The sequence below is a fragment of the Nuphar pumila genome, chromosome 15 (assembly GCF_984573655.1).
Source record: "Nuphar pumila chromosome 15, dmNupPumi1.hap1.1, whole genome shotgun sequence".
NCBI lineage: Eukaryota > Viridiplantae > Streptophyta > Magnoliopsida > Nymphaeales > Nymphaeaceae > Nuphar > Nuphar pumila.
The window spans coordinates 19,022,885-19,046,800 of NC_143263.1; the positions used below are offsets into that span (position 1 = coordinate 19,022,885).

At 35.9% G+C, this 23,916-nt stretch overlaps 1 protein-coding gene across 1 annotated transcript in view; it reads left to right on the top strand.

Moving 5' to 3' along the window:
- LOC149814705 (uncharacterized) overlaps window positions 1-17,645 on the top strand; it is a 35,213-nt gene extending 17,568 nt beyond the window's left edge. Inside the window, exon 3 of the mRNA XM_089989054.1 lies at window positions 14,127-17,645. Within this exon, the coding sequence (XP_089845180.1) occupies window positions 14,127-17,150 (3,024 nt within the window). The 3' untranslated portion in view covers window positions 17,151-17,645. The remainder of the gene's footprint in view (window positions 1-14,126) is intronic.
- The last annotated feature ends 6,271 nt before the right edge of the window (window positions 17,646-23,916 follow it).

Genomic DNA, 23,916 nt, shown 5'->3' on the forward strand with positions numbered 1-23,916 from the left:
TATATATATATATATATATATATATATATATATATATATATATATATATATATTCTTCAACCTGATATCAGCATGACTCTTGTTCACATAAAGGTGCTAAGTTCCTACTTCATAAAAAGAAATCTCAGATTTTTAAGTCGATATACATATCTTCATAAAAATACCAACTATTTAATTAGCTCATGTACACAAATTTATAAATTCAGTTTTACATGTTCTCATGGTACAAATGATCGGTTTATTTTTATGCCTTTTATTTGTTTGTTTTTTATCATACAAATCCAGCGCAAGTGATTCTAAGCTGATATCACGGTGAGATAAAAAATGGCACCATTACTATTTATGAAACCAGGTTCATGGTTTAGTAAAACACAACTCACATAAAACTCCCAATCTACAGGTTTGCATGAACCTGTGTTCGACTCCCACACACACAATTCGAAAGTTCAGATTCATTAACTTGCCCAGCGAAGATCAAAATCAATCTAGACGATCCATAAAAAGATTATCTTTAATTCTCATAGCCCAGTACACTTTAAGAACAGATTCACATGAGAAAAATTCATATATGTAAATACATGGTAATATATGCCTCTTCAAAACCGTGTAAATTGATATGCATCTTCACAAAGAAAACATACATTGATATGTGTCTAACAAAAAAAAAACTGCGTGAATAGGTACACCATCCAAAACCGTATGGATGAATATATACCACATCAAGAGACATGAGTAGGGAATGATCAGATTTGCATGACTGTCAAAACCAGGGTTACTGAAAGCGCCATAGGGTGTGGGGAAGCGCGAAACATGGCACTTCCAAAATGTGCTAGGAAGCGCCAAAAAAAAATGGGAAGCGTGCTTCCTATTTAGGGAAGCTCACTTTCCCTTCCTTTTTTCATTTTCTTGTGTTTTTGTTTTCCTTTTTTTTCTCTTTTTTCGCTTCCCCCTCGCTTTCTAGGTTGCTTTTGGTTCGCTTCCTAGGTCACTTTCGAGATGATTCCTGGTTCGCTTCTAAGTCGTCCCGCACTTCTCGCTTCATAAAATGTTGGAAGTGCCTCGCTTCCCGCTTCCGAAAAAAAAATCAGATTCATCAATTGTTTAGGTTCACAATATATATATATATATATATATATATATATATATATATATATATATATATATATATATATATATATATATATTCAAGATTTACATGAAATATGCTACAACCCCTGGTTCAAGCTCAGATTCACGTGCATACTAATCCAATCAGACATAGCTCAATCCCTATGATTTATTACTATTTTTTCGAACTGATATACGGGTCATGCATGGAATCATAGATCCATTTGTAAAATGTTTTTCCAAGAACATCACTGTTTGGCATTATTTTCCAAAACTGTGCTCCTCAAAAACGTTTTTGAACTTTATCAATTCATATTCAATACCATGTCAGCCATGATCCATCTTCATGGCTGAATATATATATATATATATATATATATATATATATATATATATATATATATATCCAAAATTTGTACGGTATTCATGTGCAACTTAACACGATGCACACACAGAGTTTGTATGTACCTACCTTAATAGCCAATAAGAAACCAAAAACGTGTAGATCAGGCCTCCTCCAAAACGTGTGGATGGTGGGTCTGGTTGGCCGATCACCCTCCTCCAAGCTGCAGCACCTCCAAGGCACAACTGCACCTTCAATGAGGTCCTCTGCCTAGGGCGTAAAGGAGAGAGAGAGAGCTTCGGGGGGGGGGGGGGGGGGTTGGGAACATGTGATGGCCCTCTTCTTATAATGTGGTTGACCAATGTCCAAGGAATATAGGAAACTTTCCTTGGCTATGGTTTTTTTCTTAGAATCTAATTTCTAAAGTGATTCTCCAAAACCGTGTAAGGGGAAGAAAGGTAATTCAAACTTGCCTTTTGTGTCATGCTATGCTTAATTGGCCTATTCTTCTTCCCTACCTTAGTCTTTCTCAAAAATGTAAGAGAGGGAAAGACATTCAAACTTACCTTTTTCATTTATTTAGAATCCCATCCTAATGTGAGCTTTCCAAAACGTGTGGGAAGAATGAGTAATTCAAAACCTACCTTGCTTTCCTTAACCTTAGGTTATTTAGAAACCCCTCCCAAGGTCTCTCCAAGATCATGAGTGAGGGATGGTGACTTCCCTTAGTAAATTAGGATTTCTTTAGTTTATGATTATCTCTTTTTCCAACTAATTAATTTGGATATATATATATATATATATATATATCAAGTAGGTTGGGACCCATATGGGATGGTGACTTCCCTTAGTAATTTGCTTAACCATGAGAAGGCTCAAACTTGTTCTCATGAATTTGTGTGCATGTGTGGCATATGATTGCCACTGTAGGTATACATTAAAATTCTTATGCGAACTACGATTGCCATGAGAGTCAGACACCCTTTAGAGTCTGATTTATGGAAATTGGGAAGATTTTTTGAATGCTAGAAAATTATCTAAAAGAAAAGTTGGATTGGACGATGACCAAATCCTTTATTGAATATGTAAACAATTTAATTTTGTAGATAATTTAGGAAAATTCCATTTGGATGAAACATGGTTTGGTGCAGTATAGCTAGAAACTTTGCATATAACATCATATTAGAATGTATAATAATGCTATTATATATAATTGTTGTAAATTTGGAATTTCTTTGCATAAATCAGTGGGACTGAAGCTTGGAGGCGCGCAACAATGGTGCTTTCTTAAAAGCAATAGTTGCCCTACCGGGGTTGAACCTAGGTGCAGAAGGGTTGAAGACAACCTCGCTTTTGGGATACAACCAAGCCTGCACCTCACGTGCAATACTAACCACTCCTAGCATTGAGTAGACTAGTCACCACAACACAACCACCCTGAACAACTTCACAAGAAATGAGAGAGAGAGAGAGAGAGAAAAAAAAAAGTAGTTCAATAATGGACTGACCTGATGCAATTAGGGTTTATATACACCCCTGCAGAACGGTCTAGAGGACCGTTTGCATAGGTCCTTAAAAGCGCATTAAGGTCTAAACGAGTAGCATGCACCCATTAAGGCCCAAACGGCCACCCACAACAGGTTGCCAACGCCCACTAACCTCCCATCATCCTTTGACACACTGAAGGTAGCCGTTAAGGGTAATTGTCGCTCCCCAGCAAGATCAAGATTGACCTTTAACTGCCCTGGTCAACCACCACACCGTTTTAGAAAAAATTAAAGCTTTTTAAGAGGTTTTATGAGGTACAAAATTATCCAAAATGTGATAAAAAGATTGGTCAAAATCAAACCAAGACCAGGACCAAGACTAGACCGGACCAAGCCGAGTCAGGCTGAATCCAAGTCCAAAGTCCAAAGTTTAAAGTTTAAAGTTTAAAGTTTTAATTGACAATCCCCTTGAGGGCCTTGCTCTCTAAGTCAACTCTACACATTTTAAACCCAATGTATTTATCAAAAAAGTTCAATGTGAGACTAAACATTTTTCATAAAGTTGGCTTTTCCTTCCAAAACATATTTCTCAAAAACTAATCAAAGAAAAAGTTATTTTGCCAAAGACCTTGGTTCAAAAAGGCTATAATTTTGAGCCAATTAATAACATTTGTGTGCATGTGTCACATATGATTACCATTGTAGGTATACATTAGAATTCTTATGTGAACTATGATTGCCATGAGAGTCGGGCACCGTTTAAAGTCTGATATGGAAATTGTGAAGATTTTTTTAATGCTAGACAATTATATAAAAGAAAAGTTGGATTGGACGGTGACCTACTCCTTTATTGAATATGTAAACAATTTACTTTTGTAGATAATTTAGGAAAATTCCATTTGGATGAAACATGGTTTGGTGCAGTATAGCTAGAAACTTTGCACATAGCATCATATTAGAACATATGATAATGCTATATATATATATATATATATATAGAGAGAGAGAGAGAGAGAGAGAAAGAGGGAATCAAATGATTGGATGATCGAAAAAGCGTACATATGTGATCTACATGGTTTGTTTGGTAAAGAAACAAGTTTTGGATCATGTCATTCTGATATGTAAAAAGGATTTTCAAGGGCATAAAAATTCAATGGCCCACAATGTGACAAAAATTCATGACTTAAATAGTTATTCCTTTTTAGAAAAAGTATGATTTCTAACAAAGTATGCATAACACATACATATCATTACATTGAGCAAGAGATGTTTTGACCCGGTACACATGGGGGCCAACAAAAACTTGGGGAGCCCCTATTGGTCTCTCTCTCTCATAGAAGAAAGAGAGCCACCACCTCTTGTTTTCCTTTCTTGGAGACTGTGGCCTCTATTGTCTCTTTATTAATATAAGGCAACCTTAGAAGGGTAAGTTACAAAAAGGATAATAAGTATCTTTAATATTACAACAATGTCCCTATCTAAACAAAAGAACTAAAGGTATGATATAGCAACTGAATTACATCTATTTCATGAATTACAGTTTAAAGCAAAAAAAAATGACAATACTGGCCTTCAGGGACAATGTTCCATCATAGAGTAAAATGATTGCTTTGCCTCTAAAGTAAAGCTACAACTCTATGCTTGCTTTCTCAACATGACCCCTCAAGTTGTACATGGTTCAAAAACCTGTATAACTTGTTCTTTAAGAATTGATGCCTTTGCTATGAAACTCCCTTTGTCATGATATTGTCTTCTTGATACTCCACAATAATGAATTTTACTTCTATATCTTTCAGTTCTATCATCTTTCTATCAAAGTTAGTCAATTTGAGAAATATTTGGACATGTTATGGAATACTGGATTCTAAGCAAGAGCCAATGCACTCCTATTACATTAGTAGATCTACATACTTTCACATCTAATATGGTTATGAGGTTGCAAATCCAAATTACCTTGGAAATTATGCTGGCTGGTGCTCTATATTCTGCCGATATATCTATATCTATATTTGCTTTGCTGAATTGTATTAGCTATTTCATAAATACATTGTTTTTTTTTCAATTTTCCATGTAAGAAAGCATTCTTAACATTAAGTTGGTATAATGACCATCTATGAGATAAGACAAGTGAAATTACTACTCTTACTATCACAATTTTAACAACTAGGCTGAATGTTTCTTTGTAAACTAATCCATGTTGTTGATGTCACAAAATGACACGGTTCTCATTGCACTCCGGAATGTGTTCTATGAGTCAAGAATACAATGTAGTTAAATACACATTCGTAATAGAAATACCCATAGAATACAAGACTTAAAAATAAACAATTTCATTACTCATTACTCTCTCACCTCTACAAAGGCACACACCCACCTTTTATATAGAGAATAAGGAAAAGAGAGGGATTAAAAGGAAGAGAAAAGGGGACAAATCTAGCTGTTGGACTGGATCCAACAACTATATTTCTAGTCGTTGGACCAGCAGTCCAACAACCAGCCATCCCTAAGTCAACCAATAGTTGACTTGGGTATAATATATATAAATATATATTATACAAATATATATATACGTATAAATATATGTATATATAATATACATATGTATTATATATGTATACTTATATACATATATAATAAGATATACATATCTTAACACCCCCCTCAAACTTATGGTGACTTACCGTAAGTTTGCAATTACAAAAAAAATCTCATTACATAAGATATCAACATGTTCTTCATAATACAAATTCTTGAAGAGGCTTCTAGAGCTTCCTTGATATGCTCGAACTATCATTAGAATTGTCAATGCCTCCAATATTTTGAGAACCTTTAAAGAGAGCCAAATAAGAGAAATCTAACAAGAAATAACTATATATTATGGACAAAGGATGGCCAATCACACAAACATACAATGTATAAAAGATATTTAATAAGTCAAATTAATATTTTTCAAAATCATTTAAAGTAAGAATTAATTTTGAGAAATTTCAAATACGATAGTCATTTATCACTTTAATCATTCATGAAAATCATGCATACATATATCTATTATAAAAGGCGCATTAATTCATAATAGTCATGGATTTTCATCATTATTAATAATATCAAGAAATAACTCACAAAGGAGTATAAATAACAAATCATCTTTACACAGTGAAAGACATAAATAAGCATGGATCAATTAGAAGCAATATTTAAACCCACAACTAATGCATATATGGATGAACTATGCAATAATTTCGAATCAATGAAAAAGCCACTTATGGACCAATATTAATAACAATAAACAATCTTTAAAGAACACATGCTTGAAATAAGCTGAAAAAAGGATCCCAATGAGGATCCACGCAAACACAATAAGAGTGCACAAGCACCAGTTTTATCAAAAAGTAATACAAAGTGAGATCAATCTCAAGAGAAATCAAATGCACACAATAGCCACTATGGGCATACTAATGAAATACTTAGAAAAGCATGTAATGGAGTATGCGAAATTACAAAAAACAAAGTGCAAAAGCACATACAAGTCTAAGAGTGGACAATACAAAGGCACAAAGGTATAATATAAGCACAAAAGTGCAAAATCTTGTAGTTAAGATCAAATAAGTTTAGCAAGGGTTTGATTCTTTGAAATGACGCTTTAACCATTTCTTTTTCTTAAATTATTGAGTGTCACTTGTGTAGTTGTCACACTGTTAAGACCAAATAAGTAATTTTAGCAAGTGACAGCCGGTCATTTGAGCAATTTGTTGAAAGCACAGGCGTCTATATGAAAAGTTTCAATAAGTAGGCGGTTAAACATAATTTTTTCATAAGTTAGGTGCCTATTTGTAAAATTCCCTAGAATTTATATATCAAGAAGAAAATGACAAAGATGACGGTAAGTAGGTTATGAACATTAAGAGTCTAGATTCTGTTTTGGAGAGACTGATTCTTTTTTAGATTCCTTTCACATATACTTTAATGCCTGAACTTCAGATTCCATACCACATGGATGCCTACAACTTTCTAGCATTTTGCATCACTGTTTTGGTGAGTTTGATCTCCAAGAATGTAACATTAACCTAGGTTTCACAGCTCACCTGACATCATCCAGTATCCATAAATGTTTAGATCAAATTATTATTATTGGTCTTCTTTTTTCTCATCAGAAAACCTATTTCTAAAGAAAATCTTTAGATGCACTCTGGTGATCTCAGACATTGGTATGAAACTTTCATCAATATGTTAATGCAAAGGGTTCAGTTGATCACTTTTGATTAAATTCCATCCATGTTGTATATTCTTTCTTAATCATGGAAAGGACAAGATAACCACTACAAATCGGCCTCTATTTTACAGAACTCTGTAAAAGTATCTTCAACAAGATACTTTAGTCGATAACGCAATAACCTTGAGAATAAACGTGTGAACATACACACCCAAGAACACTTGTGCACAACAAGCACAATACACCGAATCACAAATGTGCAAATGCACTCATAAGATTCATAAACAACTAAAGAGGTTGGGCTATAATCCCAAATCCCTTAGGAAAATACAAGAGGAGCTGCCCATATATATAGGGCTTTGAGGAGGCCTTGGGAGGGGCTCCACATAGTCGTTGGAGCCCCTCCAACGGTCACAAATGTGACCGTTGGAGGGGTCCAACGACTAGTGGGTTGGGCCCCTCCCAATGCATGTACAATGCATTAAATGCAAAAAGAAAAAGGAATAAAGAAAAAAGAAAAAGAAAATAAATACAAAAACATATTCTCGAAAAAGAATATGTGTAAAATTCTTAAACTACCCTTACTAGGAATATATATATTTTATATATATATAATTGGTAAATACATATACATATATTATATATATAAAATATATATGCGAAATTACAAGTTTGATTACATAATTTAACACCCCCCCTCAAACTTAGGGCAAGATGACCGAAAGTTTGCCAAGAAGGAAGTTGAACCGCGGAGCGCACAAGGCTTTAGTAAAGAAATCTGCCAACTGATATTCGGACGTGACATAAGGGAGATCAATAACTCCTCTGAGATATGCTTCACGAACATAGTGACAGTCCATTTCGATGTGTTTAGTCCGCTCATGAAAGGTGTGATTCTTTGCAATGTAGATTGCACTCTTCTTGTCGCAGCATAGCTTGGTGGGTCCTTCAATTTTGATCCCCATGTCTTCTAGCAGTTGGTGAATCCAAACAATCTCCATGGTAGTAGTTGCCATGGCACGATATTCAGCTTCAATTGAGGAGAGCGACACCTTTTGTTGCTTCTTGCATCTCCACGAAATTAGTGAGTCTCCTAAGAACACACAAAAGCCAGTGGTGGAGTGACGGTTATTTGGGTCACCTCCCCAATCTGAGTCAGTATAAGCAATCAATTTTAAGTCAGAAGAAGAGGACAGAAAAACTCCCTTGTTTAGAGTACCCTTTATGTATCTTACGACTCGTAAGATGGCACTCATGTGAACGGATGTAGGCGCATGCTGAAACTGACTTGCAGTATGGACTGCATGGGATATATCTGGTCTGGTAATACTCAGATACATCAGAGATCCTACAAGCTGTCTGTAGGGTGTAGGATCCAAAAGGGGAACCCCATAATCAATTTTCATCTTTGCTCCTACTACTGCAGGAGTTTCACAAAGCTTCTCATCTGTAATACCTGACCTGTCAATGATCTCAGAAGCAAGCTTAGTTTGAGATAAGAAATATCCTCTAAGAGAGTATGCTACTTCAATTCCCAAAAAATAAGTTAGAAAACCCAAGTCAGACATTTCAAATTTATCTTTTAAGATAGTTTTTATACTCTTAACCCCGTTAGAATCACTCCCAGTGATGAGCATGTCATCAACATACAGAAGTAAAATTACAATCCCTGCATTGGATTTTCTAACAAATAGAGCAGTGTCAGTAAAACAAGAGGAAAAACCATTCTCAATCATAACAGAGTTAAATCTATCATACCAAGCCTTGGGAGCTTGTTTTAGGCCATAGAGTGCTTTCTGAAGACGAAGCACCTTTCCCTTAGGAGTCTCCATTCCAGGAGGAGCATCCATGTAAACTTCTTCGCTTAAGTCGCCATTTAAAAAGGCATTTTTCACATCCATTTGATAGATGTTCCATTTGTTGATAGAGGCAACAGTTATAAGACATCGAACAATGACCATACGAGCTACAAGAGCAAAAGTTTCTTCATAGTCAATACCATATTCTTGACTATATCCTTTTGCAACTAAGCGAGCTTTATACCTTTCAAGGGATCCATCACTTTTAGTTTTTACTTTGAAAACCCATCTGCACCCTATTGTTTTCTTGCCTTCAGGAAGATTTTGAAATTCCCAGGTTTTGGCTCTTCTTAGAGCCTCAAGTTCATTGTCCATGGCATTAATCCATTCAGGGCACTTTCGTGCTTCTTCAAAATTTCTAGGTTCTATATAAGAGTGGATGGCACTAAGGCAGGCTCTATATCTTGGTGAAAAAGAGTCATAGGAAATGAACCTAGAAGGAGGCCTTCTACTTCTCTCAGTTCTACGAGGGATCACTTCATTCTGAGAGGCACTGGAACTGGCATTATTATATCTGTCAAGAGCACTCCTAAAGTTGTTTTCATCTCTATGAGAGTAGGTGATAGGGTCTCTAGGTAATCCAATAGGTTGATGTGACGAAGAAGGCAAGGAGACGTTTTTCTCGGTTTCAAATTCATTTGGGTTACTTTGATCTGACTCATTATCACTAGTATCATCGTCCTTATTCAATAAATCAAATAAAAAAGAATAATCCATATTTTCATTATGGGGGTCACAACGTTCAAATCCACTAATATTTTCCAAAAAACTCACGTTTCTGGAAACATACAATTTATCACTTTTGATATCATAACAACGAAACCCTTTTTGGGTTTCAGAATAGCCAAGAAAGGCACAAGAAATGGCTTTAGGAGAAAGTTTGTCATTCTTATCAGTGAGAACAAAACATTTACACCCAAAGACTCTTAACCTGCTATAATCAGGTTCCTTATCATACAGTTTTTCAAAGGGGGAAATTTTGTTTAAATTTTTCGATGGGAGTCGGTTTATGAGATAGACAGAAGTAAGGGCTGCCTCAGCCCAAAGATTTTTTGGAATGTTTTGATAAATGAGCAAAGTCCTAGTTGTTTCAATGATGTGCCTGTGCTTTCGTTCGGCTAACCCATTTTGTTGAGGGGTTTTTGGACAAGATTTTTGGTGAAGAATACCAAAAATTTCAAGATAACTCTTAAATTCATTTGAGAGGTATTCTCCTCCAGAGTCAGACCTAAAGATTTTTAAACATCCATTGAATTGATTTGAAATCATCATGTGAAAACTTTTAAAGGTTGAAAAAACTTCATGTTTATGTTTAAGGAAATAGATCCAACAAAACCTAGTATAGTCATCCACAAAGATCACATAATATGAAAATCCTCCTTTTGACATTACCGGAGCCGGTCCCCATACATCGGAATGGACAATTTCAAATGGTTTTGTCGTAAATATGGATCTTTGAGGAAAAGGCAAACATTTCATTTTCCCAAGAATGCATTCATTACACAAAAAGTCACTTTTACAAAGATGTTTAACAAAAGGCAAATAGGAGATTTTAACTATATTGGGATGACCCAATCTCTTATGCCATACATGAATATCTTTGTTTTGGACGACGTTGCAAAATTGACTCTTGGGAACTTGAAGAAAATCTACGTAGTAGAGGTCTCCTCTTCTAGAGCCTTCCCCAATCAATCTCCCGGACTGGCGATCCTGTATCCAACATTTATTAGAAGAAAATTTTATATCGCAACCATGGTCCGAGAGTTGGGAAACGGAAAGAAGATTTAGGTTAAGGTTTGGAATAAAACGAATTTTTGGAACAAAGAAGTCTTGTTTTTCAAAATTACCTATTCCTTTAATCTCAAGACATGTTCCGTCCGCGGTTGATACAAAGGATGGAAAAGAATTTTTAGAAAAATTTGAAAGAGAGCAATAGCTAGGGGTCATGTGAAAGGATGCTCCGGAATCTAAAAGCCAAGATGTCTTACCGGGGGAAGAGGATGACATAGCGGCTCCAGAAGTACCTTCCTTGAGAAGAGGTTGTAGTGCTTCTACGATTTGTTGAAGAGAAAAAGACTCACTTGATGAAGAAGGTCGTTCTTCAACTTGAGATGCCATAGCCGTTGCAATCAATTTCTTCCATTTAGGACACAAAGGTTTGATATGTCCGGGTTCTTTACAATGATAGCAAGTCACTTTGCTATAGTCTCTTTTGCCATACCGATCATTTCCTCCTTGACCTTGATTCTTGAAATGAGGAGGTCTATAGGTCCTCATGTTATTTCCCGGTCTTGACACGGCATTAGCCATTTCACCATCTTCTTGAGTAGAGGAAGTAACAAGAATGCTAGGATTATTTTTGCCAATCCCCATACGGGTTTCTTCACCACTTAGTTTGGTGATAACATCTTCAAGTGTGGGGGATGTGAAGGCGGAGAGAAGACAGGACCGAACTTGTTCAAATTCTGGTCTAAGGCCATTTAAAAAATTGAAGAACTGGTCTTCTTCAAGTTGTTTGTGCCTTAATTCGATTGCCTCACCACTCCATTTAGGTTCAAGGATGGCGAGCTCGTCCCAAATAGAGGATAATTCGGCAAAGTACTCCCGAATGGTCATGTCGTTTTGTTGGAGAGTCAAAGCCCTCTTTTGGAGAAAGTACTTGTGGGATAGATCTCTTGAGGTGTACATTTTCTCAAGATATACCCAAGCTTCGGAACCCCTTTTAAATTTGATGATATTGGCATTTATCTTAGTTTCAACGGATGAAAAAATCCAAGACAAGATCTTGAAGTTCTTCATTTCCCAATCATCATGTTTCTTAGAATACTCTTCAAGAGTTTTTTGTCTTTCATCCCCTTCAAGGATCTTAATATCCCCTCCTTCAATAATGGTAATTTTGGGTTCCGGTTCCGGTATGGATCCTTGAACGTAACCCCAAAGCCCCTTTCCATTAATATGGGCTTCCATATTACCGGCCCAAACATGATAGTTTGAGCCATTAAGCTTAAACCCAAGAGAGAAATGGGAGTCTTTTTCGCCCATTAGAGAGAAAAGAATGCAAGGGATAGTACGTACCTTAATTACTTTTCGCGTCTTTCTTGACAAGAGAGGCTCCTAAAATATTGCTCGAAGAAGGTAATCCTCTTTGATTTCAAAAAACTTGAAGGCACGCTTTTCGAGGAATGCACGAGAAGGCGAATCGCAATTCTTCTTCTTCAACGAGGCTCTGATACCATGTAAAAGTATCTTCAACAAGATACTTTAGTCGATAACACAATAACCTTGAGAATAAACGTGTGAACATACACACCCAAGAACACTTGTGCACAACAAGCACAATACACCGAATCACAAATGTGCAAATGCACTCATAAGATTCATAAACAACTAAAGAGGTTGGGCTATAATCCCAAATCCCTTAGGAAAATACAAGAGGAGCTGCCCATATATATAGGGCTTTGAGGAGGCCTTGGGAGGGGCTCCACATAGTCGTTGGAGCCCCTCCAACGGTCACAAATGTGACCGTTGGAGGGGTCCAACGACTAGTGGGTTGGGCCCCTCCCAATGCATGTACAATGCATTAAATGCAAAAAGAAAAAGGAATAAAGAAAAAAGAAAAAGAAAATAAATACAAAAACATATTCTCGAAAAAGAATATGTGTAAAATTCCTAAACTACCCTTACTAGGAATATATATATTATATATATATAATTGGTAAATACATATACATATATTATATATATGTATATGTATTACCTTATATATATAAAATATATATGCGAAATTACAAGTTTGATTACATAATTTAACAAACTCTAATTGGGTAATTTGAAAGAAAGCACTCGCATAAGCATGGCCAAGCTCTCAGAAGAAGCGGTGGAAGACAGCAGCACAAGTACAGTAGCAGATAGTATCATGTGTAGGCTGTAAATTTCAGCAGCAGTCTAATGCTGAACATCAAAGCCTATACCATTTGGTAGTACTAGTTGTTGAGGCACGTTCCTAGCTCCATATTAAGGACATGACTTTAGAAACTTTGCCAAACATGCAGAGGAGTTAAGCATACTTTTTGTTGTTCGTGATATTTTACCATTCAAATTTTGATCTTCAGAATGCACAAGATCTCATTCAAAACTTCTGAAGCTTCAAGATGCTCCATGTATAAATATTCAAGCAGCACAAGATCTCATTCTATTTATATATTAATGCTCCTTGCGTCAACTCGCTGTGAAAATGCATTATTCAAAGAAGAAAAAGGAATTATCCATGAAATGGTCTCTAAGTTATAAAAATTCAAAGAATAAGGTAGTTCCTATGACATGGTTGAGATGAATTAAATCATGGATCTGGCTGGTAACTCAAAGTTGTTTTCTAGAATGAGGTGCACAGGTATGGCTATGTGTGAGTGTGTTACATCCAACTCTCTCTCTCTCTCTCTGTGTTGTCATTACATTTTCTCTAATTTAATCCCTAATTGGAAAAAGTGTCATGAAGAAAATTATGAATTGGTTACTTTTTGGTATGTCATACAGTTTGGAGGCCAAAATATCACGGTAGCATTTGAAACGTCTACAGACATGAAAGGTTTTAGCAATTAGGTGGAGCTACATTTCGTGGCCCCAGATGGTGATGCCAGTTAATTGGTATTCACTCTTTGAAATTTATATTGGTACCTTAGAAATTTGTATTTCAATTGAACTCATGCGCCATTTCAATTATTATTTCTATTTCTGGTTGGCTTAAAGACTGTATTTTGACCAGAAGAGAAATTTTACTGCTGATTTTCTATATAATAACTTCCTGAAATGTTCTTGGCCTTGGAACTGTGAATTTTAAATGATGATTTTGGTAGCATATGTTCCCTTTCCTTATCTAAGTCAAGCATGACTTTCTTAATACAGATTGAATTCTCTTAAATGATGCAATCTTGACATGTTTGGTCTGTGCTGGGGTCTAATGTCACCCAGTTCATCTGCTACTAGAAACTGATTTCCAGGCATGACAGCCTCTGCATCTCTTATTCTATCATGTCACTGTGTTAATATGTAATACATATGTGCTTTGGGGATCAAAGGCCTGCTTTTTATAGTAAAATGGACTAACAATGTTCCATTTTCAGGGAAATTATCATGCATTTATGAAACTTTTGCCTACTCATTCATCTGGACTTAGTAAAGATGCATCAAATGGTAAGAAGTTAGGGAAGATAGAGGTTCCCACTGCTATTGAGAAAAAGATCTCGCTCAATACAAGAAAGACACCAGAGAAAGATAGATGGAAACCAAAGCAGTCATTCAAGAGAAACATGATATATGAGAAAGACAATGCATCTACATTTCAATTTCACAGCATTTTAAAGAACCAAACTAGTGCTTCTCCGATTCAGAAAGCTTCTACAAGTCATAAAAAGGATCACAACCTTGCTATGTGTAGTACTTCTCAGTTTCAACAGTCTGTCAGGCATGTAAGGTTCTCAGGCAAGGATGACATACTTGGCCAGAAAAACATGTGTAGTACTTCTATGGATTCATTGCATACAAAAAGCCCTCAGAATGAATTCTCAGAACTCATGGTTGCATCATCTCTTCACAAGCTTTCTCATCTTACTACTGAAACTGATGGCCTTTCTGAAGATTTGCTTCTTAGCAAGGATACAGGCACTGTTTGTGGTTCTGGGGAAGCTAGTGCCAGCGTGATTGAAGGTGATCGAGGTAGATGCCCCATTGACAGTAATCAAGTTAAAGAATTTTGTCACGGAGTTGCACTGGATTCTGATGCTAGCTCTCATTCTAGGAGCTCTGCTGATGCCAGAAAATCTTCTGGACTTGAGTGTGTTGACTTGAATCAAGCCTCTGATAGCTTCTGCACAGTTGCATCACAATATATTACACATCCTGCCATGAACAAGCAGCAAGAATGTCTTTCAATAGCCAGAACTGATAAAGATGTTGGAACTCAAGCTGAGGATAGCATTTCATGGGTGTCAAATGTCGACAAAAGGTTGCAAACACTTGAAAACATTGTGAAATCTGATGTATCAGTTTCTATGCCATGTTTTAGCAAAAACATGACCTCATGCCTGGCAAGTTCATCCAAGAGAATTAGCATGGAACCGACAGTTGTGAAGCCGCATCTTATCCAACCAAGCATGCCAGGTTCTGCAAGTTGCTTTTTTCACTACCAATCTGCATGTGCCCTTCCTCCAAAAGATCCAACCACTATGGGACATTCATCATGTTTGTTGTTAAATCAATTGATTCCAGCAGGTAGGGATTCTTGGATGTCAACAATCTCCTTAGAGCCGATGTCTGACACTGCCGATTTATTCAGAGGAGAAACGTTTGTCAGTGATAAATTCATTGGTTTACCTCTCAATTCTCAAGGTGGGCTTACTCACATGCATGATCAAATCTTCAGAAAACAAGCAGTGGTTAGTGGACCAACCAAGACATTCCCACTATGTAACTTTGTAGAGCCTATAGATGCTGGTGGTAGTTCGAGCATGCAAGAGATAGCTCATCGATCAGTGGCTCATTCAACACATGATTTGAATTTGTTCTCGAAGATGCATTATACAGTGAATGATTTAGTGAATGTAGCTCCGCGATCAAGATCTGGTTCACTAGAGATGAAAGATTTGGGACGAGCAGAAGCAGATATTGCGGAAACAACAAACTTATTTTGTCTAGGATCTGCAAAACTTGACCAACCTCCTGATCATAAAGGAAGGGAGAAAACTCATGAAGCTGGGAGCTTTAATTGCATGTTTCAGTCCACTTCTCTTCCAACGGTGCGTTTGATGGGGAAAAATGTCACTGTTGGTAGAAGCAGTGAACAGAACCAAGGGTCAAAAGATCCCATAATGTGGACTGATAAGGCAATAATAGCTGAGCATAATCCTTCTTTTACTGTTTCGGACAATTTGATGGGAAATCAATCTTTGCAAACTGAACGGATTATTCATCCAGTGCCAGAGCCCAATTTTTCTCCTTTGTCATTTAATCATAACCCACAGTTACATTGCAAAGACACCCTTCCTGCCATCATGGAAAGAATTGGAACCAAATATCATAATGCCAGCCATACTATGGCTTCCCAAGCAGCACTAAACCACCCTGTGACTTGGAAGAAACCTTCCAATGTCGGCTATCCAAGGTCACTTCTGCTTACTGGTCCTACTCAAGCTATCAATCATACTGACCATGTAGAGTATAGAACAGCTTCTGCATTTCATTTTCCTTTTCCAAATCCTGATTGTGAAGGATCTATCCAATTCTCCTGGGCCCAACCTACTACTCCATGCATCCCACCATGGCTCTTAAATGCAACAATCAATGACACCAAGATGCCATCTCCTCCTCAAACTTACCCTTCTCCTACTTGCAGACACCACCTTTGCAGTCTTTCGAGCTCCAGTCCCTCACCTTCCCAACCATATCTTACACCCTCATTTCCATCAGACTTGCATAAAGCCAAGACTGAGTCTTCATCATCCGCACCATATCATGCACTAGTAGCTCCATCTCCCTCGCATAAGCACATTTCATCTCATTCCTTCCTACAACATTCATCTACCCTCAACCCTCTAGTCAAATCCCAATTCCTGCAAGGATACCCAGGTTCAGAACCTGTTTCTGCATTTAATGGCAGTGGCAGTGCCACCAGTAGTATTAGCAGAAAGATAAAGTCCAGGCATGTACCCTTCATTCCTGGAAATAACTTCACTTCCCAACCTAAGAAACTTAAAAAGAAAGTCACTGTGACTGGGAATGCAAATGTGAATGCTGCTGAATCCAGAAGTTGCAGGATCAAAGAAACAATCAAGGCACAGACGGGAGTTGCAAAAAAGAAATTGCAACAAGAATACCTCCATTATGATGCTTCTGCTGCTACACTAAGTATTTGCACAGATGGAGCAGTTAGTGCTGATATGTGTGGCAGTATGAACTGTTCAAAAGCAAGTTTCATAACAAGGCCAGGACCTATCAAGCTGAGTGCAGGGGCTAAGCATATACTTAAACCTGGTCAAAAGGTGGATAAGATTAGCTCCACACTGACTCATTCTACCTTACCTTTTTCTGGTATCTCATCAGCTAAGGGGCTCGATTTGAAGAAGAAAACTGCCAGGATCTACAGGTTTTAATAGGAACTTCATCTGGGAGTTCCTGTGTTTATTGACCTGCAGAGTGAGAATAAGAGTGGTGTCAGCAATTGATTCTCCATACCACAATGGATTTAGGGATTTAAGGTTGAGCTTGATGGTAGGATTATCTCTGTTGCATCTTAAACGAGGGTCCTTGGCTTCTTCTCCCATATCCTTCATGAAGAATGGAGCAAAGATTTGGTTTTCTCAGTTTGAAATAATGCATCATCGATCTTCCATCCTACGCAAGATCCTACCACACTATCAATTTAAGCTTTAATTCATCTGGCAAAAGTGAAATACAGGTTGTGATGATGCACCAGTTTGTGATTCACAGTAAGAACCTTTAGTTATATTAAGACTATCTATTGGAACTAGTTGTAGCATCGTTAATTCTATTTCATGCAGTGTATACTTTGACTAATGGTCATGGATGAACTGTGAAACAACCTACTGTATTGTATTATTGGCTTGCAATATATTCTGAAAAAAGACTGATGCCAAGACTAACCATCATGTGTGGATGCTAGGACCAAGAGGTCATGAATTCCTGATTGATTGTTGCTGCTGCTCTTTTGCAGTGTTTTGTCACTGGTGGATGAACTAATAAAGTATATATAATCCTCATGGTATCAAAATATTCATCACAGGGCTTCGAGACATCATATCCTTATGATTAAAGGTACTTTTTATTTATGCCATTTCAGGATAATGTGTGATGGATATCAGAACAATAACACACAATGGGAAAAACACAATTTTACGTGGTTCAGTGATAAATGCCACCTACGTCCGCAAAGATAACTCCACACTTTATATTGGGTGTGTGAGTGGCTATCCTTGTATTGGGACGTTGCATGTTCAAAACTCAATGATATGGCTGTATTAACTGGTAGGGGTCTGCCTAACCCCAGCTTACCTTTCAAAAAGAATATATATATAAATATATATAGACGGGCTGGACTGGCTTTCTACTATGCACATGCACTAGCACACTGAAATACGTGTACTGTGCATATGCATAGGCACAACTGTTTCATCATTTTAGTTGGTTCACCTTGTGTTAAAAAAAAAGTAACATACAAATAAATTTTGGTAAGCGAACATTTCTCGTGCATGTGATGGACATATGTCAGGTAAAACATGGAAAATTATGTGCATTGGTTCAATGTAAGTCTGAAACTTGTCATGACACCCACACAAATTTTTGGTAGGATTCGCTCCAGTATACTAATCAAATTCAAGTAATGAAAACTTGATTATTCGAATATAAAAAGAATTATACGTGATCATGAACATGGCAAAGGATTGAAATATCTGTATTGTACCTTGCCTCAGGTGGTTTTGTTGGATGTATGTGCATGTCCCGACTATTGTTCAATTCATGAACTACATATGAATAGATTTATATTATTGATAACTACTTGTCGGGACATTATTGTGTGAAGAGCTAAATCTATCACGCTATTCCGCAGAACCTGTGTGGTGCCATGTGATCAATCATGTAAACAAATTTTAAGTGATATGTCACGATTGGATTGTGAGACATATACATGTGTAGTTGCCTTGAATTGGGTATGCAGCTGATAAAGAGCAAAGGGGGTACAATACGTATGCCCCAAATTTATAAATTAAGTTTTCTGGCACAGGTGCTTAGCTCATGTATGAGCCTTTGGTTTTAAAAGAAAACTGAGATGGTGCCTTATACGTACCCGGTTTGATGTTGTGCATATACCTGGATCACTCGGGTGCCGGTTGGGGGTTCACGATTAAACTCTTGAGGTGATATGATTTGCACCCAGAAATAAACTGATATTTGCACACACAATTTAAGATACAGGGTGTTGGGTATACCTGAAAGATAATATATGTTACCGAACTATCCTAAGTTGGAGAATTTTGGGTATACTTGAAAGACAGTATATGTTACCAGTTTTTTGGAGTTCTAGGTACATCTGAAAGATGGTGTATGTTATTGAACCCATGGTCTACCTTGAAAAGGATAGATGATATAAACTATGTGAAACATTTCTGTTTTTGTAAGAGCTAGGCGTCTTACCCGGTCTCTAGTCCTCGAAGTTAGGGAACCAAGACTACCAATATGTCTTAAGTGGTAGATCCATGTCTTCTGCAAAAGTTCTTGAGATGTATCTTATTTTAGTTTTGCCACTGGGAATCGTACTCTCTCGGTCACAGACTGTCCCCTCTAGGTACCCATACAGTTAGTCACACAAGATATTAATAACAAACTCCCATGTGATCTCGGTCTGCTACAATGTTTGAGTTTGTGTGTACCCACAGAGCGAGTTAAAAAGAAAAACCTAACTTTATCTTTGTTGTTTGAGATACCTGTATGGTTTAATGTGTGGTTATTTTGAATTATGCTATGATTTAATTTTAAGTTGCCTATTAGTAAAAAATGTTCTCTTATGCCAGGTAGTATGATAATTGCAATGATGAATTACATGTGATAGGAATGAACTTTAGTATTTCAACCGAACAATTTAGATGTTCTGCATATATATTGGTTCACATGACACCATCCACATTCATACTGATATTGTATTTCTTACTCAGATTGGGAGTAGTCTAATTGCGGGCATCGCTGCGGGTGGTACCATGAAACCATAATTTCTTAAGGATTTGAATTTGCTGATTTAGCTATTTTAAGATTATTTAACTATTTTAAGACTTGATGAATATTAAAGGGTTGTAATAACTATTTAGAATAATGTTTCTTTTGTTCATGGATGAAAGCTTTTATCAAATGTTTATAACTCACCCAAGATATTCACTGTGAACCATATTAAGTAATTTCGTTGTGATTTAAAAAAAATCTATAAATTTTTTAGTAGATAGTTTGGGGTGTTACAATAGTGCATATTCAATATGACTATAGTTTTAGAAAAATTAAATGCAAAAATTAATGACTATAGTGCAGAATCATTAAGGCTATAGTTTTAAAACATCAAAAATAGAAATGACTATAGTTTCAGGTTCATTAATATAAAAATTATTATAGTTTTAGATTCATTAAAATAGAAATGATCATAATTTTAGATTCATTAAAACAAAAATGACTATAGTTTCAGATTCATTAAAATAGAACTAACTATAGTTTCAAATTCATTAAAATAGAAATGACTATAGTTTCAAATTCATTAAAATAGAACAAACTACAGTTTTGATTTAATGAAACCAAAATGACTATAATTATCAAAACATTAAAATAGAAATAACTACAGTTACAGGTCCACTAAAATAGAAATGACTATAGTTTCATATGACATAAAAAAAATAACTATAGTTACAAGTTCATTAAAACAGAAAATAAAACATATTTACTATAGTTTTAGAATCATTAAAATAGAAATTACTATACTTAGGTTTTTAAATCAGAACTGACTATAGTTCCAGATTCATTAAACATAAATAACTATAGGTTCAAGTTTAATAAATCGGAATTGACTATAGTTCTAGATTCATTAAACAGGATGACTATAGTTTCAGGTTTAATAAATCAGAACTGACTATAGTTCTAGATTCATTAAACAAAAATAACTATAGTTTCATATTTAATAAATTAGAATTGATTATAGTTTCAGATTTGTTAAACATAAAGGACTATAGTTTCAAGTTTAATAAAACAGAACTTTCCAGAATCATTAAAACAAAAATGACTATAGTTTCAAGTTTAATAAAACAGAACTTTCCAGAATCATTAAAACAAAAATGACTATAGTTTCAAGTTTAATAAATCAAAATTGAGTATAGTTTCATATTCATTAAACAAAAATGACTAATATTTCAGATGAAAAATAATTATAGTTAGAGATTTATTAAAATAGAAAATAAAACAGAATGACTATAGTTTCAGAATCACTAAAATAGAAATGACTATAGTTTCAGGTTTAATAAAACAGAATAACTATAGTTCAAGAACATTAACAGGTTTAATAAAATAGAAATGACTACAGTTTTAGAGGAAATAAAATAGAAATGACTATAGTTTTAGATTAAATAAAACATAAATGACTATAGTTTCATATTTATGAATATAAAAAATGCCTAAATCTAAAACATGAATCAATGCATGAATATAAAAAATGCAAACATATATATCATGAATCAATACATGAATATAAAAAATGCAAACATATACATCATGAATGAATGTAAAAAATAAAAACATATACATCACGAATGAATGCATAAATATAAAAAATGCGAACATATACATCATGAATACATGCATAAATATAAAAAATATAAACATATACATCATGAAAAAATGCATAAATATAAAAAATACAAACATATACATCATGTATGAATATAAAAAATGCAAACATAAACATCCAAAATGGTGGATGCATTTTCTAGCATCTAAAATCCCTATGAGAGATGTGCTCAAACCTACACTTATTGTTAAAATGAAGAACATACCAATGAAACTCTTGAGAGGTAGTGAACCCCCATCAAAACCGTTTAGAGGAGAGTTCAAAGCGCACCCCACCCTATACGTGAGATGAGAGGGGGTGTGGTGTCACCACACTTAGAAGACCTTCTTCCACCTGTTAAAGTGTGCAAGAAACTTGGTTGAAGCTCTAATGACTTCCCAACCTAGTAGGAGAGCTTCAACCAAGACCCCCTAAAAAAAAAAAGAATTGAGAGGGCAAATGAATGAGCCCCTCTCCTTTTTTTTTGATGTTTTATAGGTAGGATTTAGAGATGGAGGGTTGAGCTTGAAGGGTGGAGATGGTGGGTTGAGAAGAGGTCAAACCTAGCTCCTTTTTCAATTTCCAACAAAAGACTTTCTTGTTTCACAGAGAAAGAAAGAAACAACAATGAGTGAAGAGGGCTTGGGTGGTTCATTTTTTCAATCACCTTAGGAAGAGGCAAGAGACTTCTTGGGATTTAAAAATGGAAACCCCAAGGAAATCCGTGTAGAGGGTTATCCCTTTTTGGATGCCCTTGTGGTCCCCAAACCCAATACACCATCCCTCTACACTTCACCAAATCCGACCTCTATGTTTATTATTATTACTTTTTGACTTCCTTTTTAATTACTTGTTCCTTCTCCATAAAGTGGACCCTCATATTGGGTCCCCATTTGGGTCCAATCCAACTTGGATCCAACTCCAATATATATATATATATATATATATATATATATATATATATATATATATATATATATATATATATATATATATATATATATATATATATATATATATATATATATATAAATCCTTTTAATTAAATGGTTAGTCAAAATTTTCGCTTTATTTTAAATTCCAAAATAAATGGTCAAATTAAATTAATTGCACAATTACGTATCAACTAAAATGTGCTTAATAATTTATATGTTAATTAAATTTAGCTATCAATAAATGCATTAATTGATAACTAATTAAAAATAGAAAATAATTGCTAATTAACAAGTAATTATCAATTATACTATAATTATCAAGGAAATGGCCAAATAAAGATATAGTTCACTCTCAATGCCATTTAAATAGGAAACAAGAATTTTTGCATCAACCATAAAATTCTTATTTTTTATGTATTTAAAATTCTAAAATTTTAGAGATCTTACACTAGCCATGGGTGTCTCACTTGGCCTACTTGGTTGCTTTGTTGATGTGGCATCCCGATGATGGGTCTCATTGCTGGATGAAGCTTAGAGCTTAGAAATGGTGCAGCATCAATTGGATCAGCTTTGAGTAATTGGTGCATTGAGTTTGGATTTGAGCTTGCAACAACACTTGGATCTATTTCGAGATCTTGGGACAGTAGATGCGGATTAGGTTCCTCCACAATTGAGTTTTCATTGTTCCCTCCCCCCTTGAAAATTGCCTATTTCACTAGGCAAGGTTTCACTTGATTGCAGTCAAACACAAAAGTTGGTGCACCACTTCATATTATTAGGCAGGCTGTCTTTCTGTCTTGAACACCTGCATCCTTCCAACACACGAGTCAGCCGCACTTGTAAACCTCTAGAGGGAGAAGCTCACTTGGTTAGTGGTGGATCCATTTGTGATTTTCATTGGGATAAAACATAATGAATGGGTTTAATCCAAACATTATAAGCTCCACCCTCAAGTTCTTCTCGTTGTTGGTCTTTTATTGAGATACAGACTCATACTTTGACATGCGCTGGACCATGATGGAGTGGTGCCACGTTGGAACCATCCACCCATCACCACTTACAGGCTTCTCAACATGCTTTGGGTTGAGGACAAGGAGACCATCCCCCATGATACGAACTTGTCCTCGAATCACAACTGTCAACCATGCATAGGGTTCCCAATTATGTTGGTCAAACAGGTCCTGTAAAGTTCTTCCCATGATATTCCCAGACTCATCACGCTTTCACTGTGCAACACTGATCCCATCAACCACCTTGCCAGAGTAGCTAGCCATGGGAAGGACAGCCTTCGTCGGGTAGCAGCTGGCCACACTGATCTACTCACCCGTGGTATCAACAACAATTCCCGCCAATTGGACAAGGTTGGAATACGAGGAAAAATGTTGAAAAGCATCACAGCAATGTCAAGCCCAACATCAATGAGCTACATGCAAACACTTTTAAGACGGTCACATTTCTTCTCCTTTAATTGAGTATACGTTTGCAGCAATGAATCCAGAGTTTGATGCAGCTGCTTGGCAAGAGATTTTCCTTTTGCTACAATTACCTTGGTGTGTCATAGCAGTCAGACCTAGCCATGACTTTGCAGTGTAGAGGGGGCTTTTCAACATG